The sequence below is a fragment of the Sapajus apella genome, unplaced genomic scaffold (assembly GCF_009761245.1).
Source record: "Sapajus apella isolate SASKATOON/1434 unplaced genomic scaffold, GSC_monkey_1.0 scaffold36, whole genome shotgun sequence".
NCBI classification, from domain to species: domain Eukaryota; kingdom Metazoa; phylum Chordata; class Mammalia; order Primates; family Cebidae; genus Sapajus; species Sapajus apella.
The window spans coordinates 11701673-11707672 of record NW_022436976.1 but is presented as its reverse complement, the minus strand read 5'-3'; the positions used below and the strand labels follow the sequence as shown (position 1 = coordinate 11707672).

Here is a 6000-nt window from a genome sequence, read left to right as displayed (position 1 = left end):
GTTGGCATACATGCTGATGTGCGCTGCCTACCGCTATAATTATTATACTCATTCTGCTTAACTTAATTACTTACTACTTTTATTTAAATTTGAATGGCCCTGTAAATAAGGACCCAGAGACCAAATGCTACAAGCTACCATTTTACTAGTCTACCCCAGAAAGCAGAACTACAGAAACACTCACAAAAAACAAAGAGCATTTTGAAATAAGACTTCCCTTTATTATTCTGGCATAAATTAAAAGAATGAATATTTCTAAGTATAAGTGCATATACATCCCATGAAATCGTATTTATTTATTTGTTATACTTTAAGTTCTGGGGTACATGTGCAGATCGTGCAGGTTTGTTACACAGGTATACATGTGTCTTAGTGGTTTGCTGCATCCATCACCCCGTCATCTACATTAGGTATTTCTCCTAATGCAATTCCTTCCCAGTCCCCTCACCCCTTGCTATTCCTCCCCTAACCGCCCATCCCCCAGATGCCAGTGTGTGATGTTCTCCTCCCTGTGTCCATGTGTCCATCATTCAACACCAACTTATGAGGGAGAACATGCGGTATTTGGTTTTCTGTTCTTGTATCAGTTTTCTGAGAATGATGGTTTTCAGTTTCATCCATATCCCTGCAAAGGACATGAACTCATCTTTTTCATGGCTGCATAGTATTCCATGGTGTATATGTGCCACACTTTCCTTATCCAGTCTATCATTGATGGACATTTGGGTTGGTTCCAAGTCTTTGCTATTGTGAACAGTGCTGCAACAAACATACGTGTGCATGCGTCTTTATAACATGGAAAAAAAAGCTCATCATCACTAGTCATTAGAGAAATGCAAATCAAAACCACATTGAGATACCAATTCACAGTTAGAATGACAATCATTAAAAACTTAAGGAGACAGCAGATGCTGGAGATGATGTGGAGAAATAGGAATGCTTTTTCACTGTTGGTGGGAATGTAAATTAATTCAACCATTGTGGAAGACAGTATGGTAATTCCTCAAGGACATAGAAATAGAAATACCATTTGAACCAGCAATCCCATTACTGGGTATATACCCAAAGGATTATAAGTCATTCTATTATAAAGACCCATGAAATTGTTTGCTAAAATAACTTAGAGATCTGGAGCAATCTTTAGTTTTGAGTGTACGTGGAAGGACATTTAGAGTTCATTTTCACAGGCCAATTCATTAAAGCCCCAAACCACAGATTTCAAATAAATTTCCCATGTATGAAACTGAGATTGTGGAACGGATTTGGGCTCTGTATTGTAAAATAAAAAGGACTTTAGACAAACCCCTAATATTAGGACTGGGCCTTTCAGTGATCTTCGGTAAAAGTCAAACATTTGAAAATTATCATTTTTGTTTGAAAATAGTGTTAGGTGTGTAAAATGTGTAACAGCCTCACGAGTTTCTCCAGGAGGAACCATGACTCCTCAGAAGGGTCCTACAAATCTACTTGAGCTATTCTCAAGGTGCTTACTGTGCTACTGACCAGGGCTGACAGATTGGGAATCATCTCAGACAAGTACAGCTAGGAACTAAAAAGAAAAGACAGAGAAAATCAAGAGTCCTGGTGAGATGCTTGGGTAAATCTTTCTCCACTCTTTACGTCTTCCGGAAGACATCTTTAAATTATCCTGAAAAACAATAAAAAGGATAGTAGTACCAGAATACAATCACTCACAATAGTGGCAACTGGATACTAAGAATGTGAGGGTGTTAAGGAAATGGCAGGATATGCAAAAAAATAATTTTAGTCTTTAGTTCCATTCTTCAAGATTTATATACCTAAATATTTTACATATAGAATATAAAATATTTTATATATGTAAAATATCCAATATAGAATGTTTATATTTTATATCTGTAAAAATGGTATGTATTAAACACTGCAAAACTGCAGAAATGAAATCATAGGGATCACTTAAAGGCAAATGATTACAAACAACCTTTGTCTCATCCTTTACAACACTAGGGTGGAAATGAATTGTGAAATAGAGTTTGATTCTTTACTCTTGCGGTCTGTCCTTTGCGGCACATTCTCCTCTGTATTTCTTCTTTGGGGTCCTATCTGGGAGACACGGATCTCACAACTTCAAGGAGCTGCTTTGCGAAGACTGAGCATGACTTGTCACACAGGGAAGAGCAGTGGCTCCCCGTGTGTGCTTTGGCCCCTCCTCCGTCTTTTCCTGCCCCTCTCCTGATAGGCTCAGGGCTAAGTGACACAGAACTGAAGTCTGTGTGTTTATATGTGCACAGACACCAATAAAGGGACAAGCCAGCCCCAAGAGAAGGAGACCCACCACAGGGTTGCTATTTAGTCCTGCAAACACATCAGACTTCAACTCACCCTCTACCAGGAAGTCTCCTAGGCCTGCGCGTTGTTGGGAGAAACATCTGCAGCCTCTCTTTCTCCTTGCACCATGCGCTGTTGCTTCTCTTGGGTTGCAGTGAAATCAGTCTTCTCAGGATGTGTTGCCATCGCCTGGAGACTGTCTAGAGTCAGTTCCCTCTCTCCCTCCCGTGGTAATCCTAATCTGAATTTTTCAGCTGCTTCTGACTCCTGCCTCCCAGTGGCTGCCTCCTGGCCCTCTGACCCTGCCTCTAGCTCCTGTCCTAGCCCTGAGGTCTTCCCTTCCAGGGCTCCTGGGGTGCCTACCCCAGCCTCTGTTGTACATGTCACTGTCATCTTCTCTGCCGCTGGCATTTCCTCCTCACTCTGCTCTAATTCCTCTACCACCGCCCTCCCTGCAGCTGCTGTTTTTCCTACTAACTCATCCTTTTGGTACCAAGTTTCTTCCTCAGTAACATCTGAAGAGGAGGAGGCTTTATTTGCTATTGTTTTCTCCTCGGCTGTCTCCAAACCTGCCAACACCTCCCTCTCCTCTGCGGCTGTTTCTGCCATTTCCCCTCCTCCATGTAGAACTTCCGCAGCCACAACCCTTTCTCCTCCCAGGCCCTCATTCTTTTCTGTGTTTCCTCCTCCTCCCATGTCCCTGCCCCCTTCCAAGTTCCCGTCCTGCATCACTTCTGTCCCCAGAGTGCACTCTTTATCCTCCTCCTCCTGTGGGTCCTCATCCATCACTTCTTCCCTGAACTTTTCTGCCGTCGTGGAATCTCCCTCAGGAACATCTTCCTGGGTCCTTAGCATGACATCCACTCCTTCTTGCCCTTCAGACCTCCCCTCCATTCCTGCACCGCAGTTGTGATCTTTGGCTGCCAGCTCCTCTGCCCGGCCTGTGGCTGGGATCAGCCCCTCAGGGGCCTGCGGCTTTCCCGCTGGCTCACTTTCAGGAACTGCCAAGGCCCCCTCTCCCTCCTGGTGGGGCCCCTCCTCCAGGGCCCCGTTCTCCCTGCTCGACAGCTCTTCTCCATCTGTGTGCTCTGTGTCTCTGGCTTCGTTCAGTCTTTCCTCTCCTCCTTTCGTCAGAGCTGCTACGTTTTCCAGCGAGTTTTCAAATCCAGGTGTTGCTTCAAATATGGGATCCACTGTCTCCTTTACTGAATCTTCTCCTAGAAGCCCTGGATTGTCAGACAACTCAGATGCCTCCACAGGTGCTTCGTCCTCAGCACCAGATCCCATTTCCTTGGGTGGGGTTGTCTCTTCCTCAGCTCTTACTTCCGTCTCTGATTTCCCCTCTTCCGCTTTACGTTTTTGTTCTTCTCTAAAAGCGTCTTCATCCTTAAGTGCATTTGGCCTTGTCACCTCTTCTCTCTCAGATTCGGTTTTCCTCAAAGGGGTTTTTGGCCTCTCAGCTTTCCTTCTCTCTCTTGTTATATCTAACTCCTTGGGCACCATTTCTTTCCTGTCATCTTCCCTATCAGCTTCTGCCTCAGTCACTCTCTCTTCCCCTTCCGCATCTTCCTTGCAAAGGTCTTCAGGGCTGCCCTCCGAAACCTGCACCCGGCTTGCCTCTGCTGTTCCTGCGAAGGGGCTCAAGGGTGTTTCTGTTCTCCTCACATCCTTTCTCTCTTCGGCTTGTTCCTCTTCCCCAAGAACTGTCCCTTCAGAACCATCCTCTCTCTTGGACGCTGTGTCCTCCAAGGGTTCCGTGTCCTCTAGGTCTATGGATGTTTGCTCTTCACTTTCCCCGTCATCACTCACGGCCACCCCACCCTCAGCCTCTCCCTCCTCCGATGTCGCTGCCTCTCTCAGGGTTACCACCTCCTCAAGATGCTCCGAGTTCAGGGCTGCTGCTTTGTTTGCAAGCACTGCCTTCTCCAAACCCTGTTCCCCTTCAGAAGCTGCCTTCTCTGTCTCAAGCACTGTCAGCATCAAGGCCTGCTTTTCAGGAGCCTCATCTTTACTCAGGCCCACAGCATCTTTTGCTGCTGCTTGTCCTGTGGAGTCTGACCCCGCTTCGCCCAGCCTTCTGGCCCCTTCTGCTTCTGCTGCTGCCACTGCCTCCCTTTCTAGACCTGGAAAAATCTGCCTTTTCTCTGTGAACTCTTCTACCAGTTCTGACTGCTCTGCTGTTGGCTTCCACGCCCTCAAGGGAGCCTCATGAAGAAGTCCTGCGTCTCCCCACAGCGCTGCCTCCCCTCTTCCCTGGACTATGTCAGTGTCCCTGTGCTGGGGCACTTCTTCCTCCATTGCTTCTTTCTTCTCCGGTGTACACTTTTCTTGTGTCAATTGCTGGGATTCCTTGTTTGAGTTGATTGCTGCTGTTTCAGCCACCACTAAATTCATTGTTGGTGCTATAAAAATAAGGTGTGAAATCAAGGTTACTTTAATTCCAAGTGAACAAGGGAGAAGACACTATAATCTTATATAACACTATTTACAGTATGAGATGTTTGTATGCGATATCAAGAGGCCAAACACTTTCTCCATTGAGTCTCAGATACTGACTGTAACATGCACCATGACTTAATAATGGTTTTTCGTTATGAAACGAAATGTTTTCAAATTCAATGAACACATTAAGAAAAGCTGAATATCAGAAATGTTTAAAATAAGCAGCAATAAGCAAAAAAAAAAAAAAAAGAAAGAAAGAAAAAAAAGAAAAATCCTTATGTCCCCATGTCTTAATAAAATCTTCGTCTCACTCCGTCTTGGCTTCCTCTTTCTCTCTCCTTCTCTCCCTCACATACATACAAATACATACAAACTTCCTTTCTTAAAAATAATAGTAAGTGGAAAAATTATGCAGTAAGAAAAGTAGAAAAGTAGTGAGCATTATCTTCTTATCAATTATTTTCTTTGTCTCTTTTTCTTTCTTTCTTTCTTTTTTTTTTTTTTTTTTTTTGTTGTTGTTGTTTTTGAGGCAGGGTCTCACTTTGTCACCCAGGCTGGACGGCAGCAGTGTGAACATGGCCCACTTCAGCCTCGACCTCCTGGTCTCAAGCAATCCTCCTGCCTCAGCCTCTCAAGTAGCTGGGACCATAGGTGCATGCCACTATGTGAGGCTAGTTTTGTTTTTGATTTTGTTTTGTTTTGTTTGTAGAGACAGAGTCTTTCCATGTTGGGCTGGTTGACTTCCAACTCCTGGGTCTCAAATTCCCAAATTGTTGGTATTACAGGTGTGAGCCACTGCACTGGCCCAGAAATCATTATTTTCTATAGCAGTATAATATGTCTGACTTCTGCCTGTTTCTTATACTCACATGGGCCTTTAGCAACACAATCATAACACAGTGTGAACTGATCATTCTCACTCCCAGATGATAAGCTATTATATCTAGATTTAGTCATCACAAATTGGGTCTTTAGTAAAAAGCCTTACCTTTGTAGCTCAAGGTAAGACCTTTTACTAAAGACACCAATTTGTATTATCTCTCACCTATGTTCAGAAACTAATTTGCCTTTGGCAAAACAGGACCACAGAGCAAGACAGGACTTTGTAGACTGGGACAGTTTTCAGCATAAATAATCTTCTTTAAGTACAAGTTTTCATCCATAATTTCCTGGCAAACCTGGGTGCACAAGCTATCATAGTTCATAGTTCAATAAATATAGGCTTCACATGTTTTTAATGGTACCAAGTGG

The 6000-nt window shown here is 44.0% G+C and overlaps 1 protein-coding gene across 7 annotated transcripts in view; it reads right to left on the bottom strand.

Annotated features, from left to right (window-relative positions):
* Window positions 1-1181: 1181 nt before the first annotated feature.
* Window positions 1182-6000, bottom strand: part of ERICH3 (glutamate rich 3) — a 108235-nt gene continuing 103416 nt past the window's right edge. For all 7 annotated transcript variants that reach the window (XM_032296587.1, XM_032296589.1, XM_032296586.1 and 4 more), the window contains 2 exons: window positions 2362-4709; window positions 1182-1648 (listed from right to left, as the gene is read on the bottom strand). In XM_032296587.1, the coding sequence (XP_032152478.1) occupies window positions 2380-4709 (2330 nt within the window). In that variant the 3' untranslated portion in view covers window positions 1182-1648; window positions 2362-2379. The remainder of the gene's footprint in view (window positions 1649-2361; window positions 4710-6000) is intronic.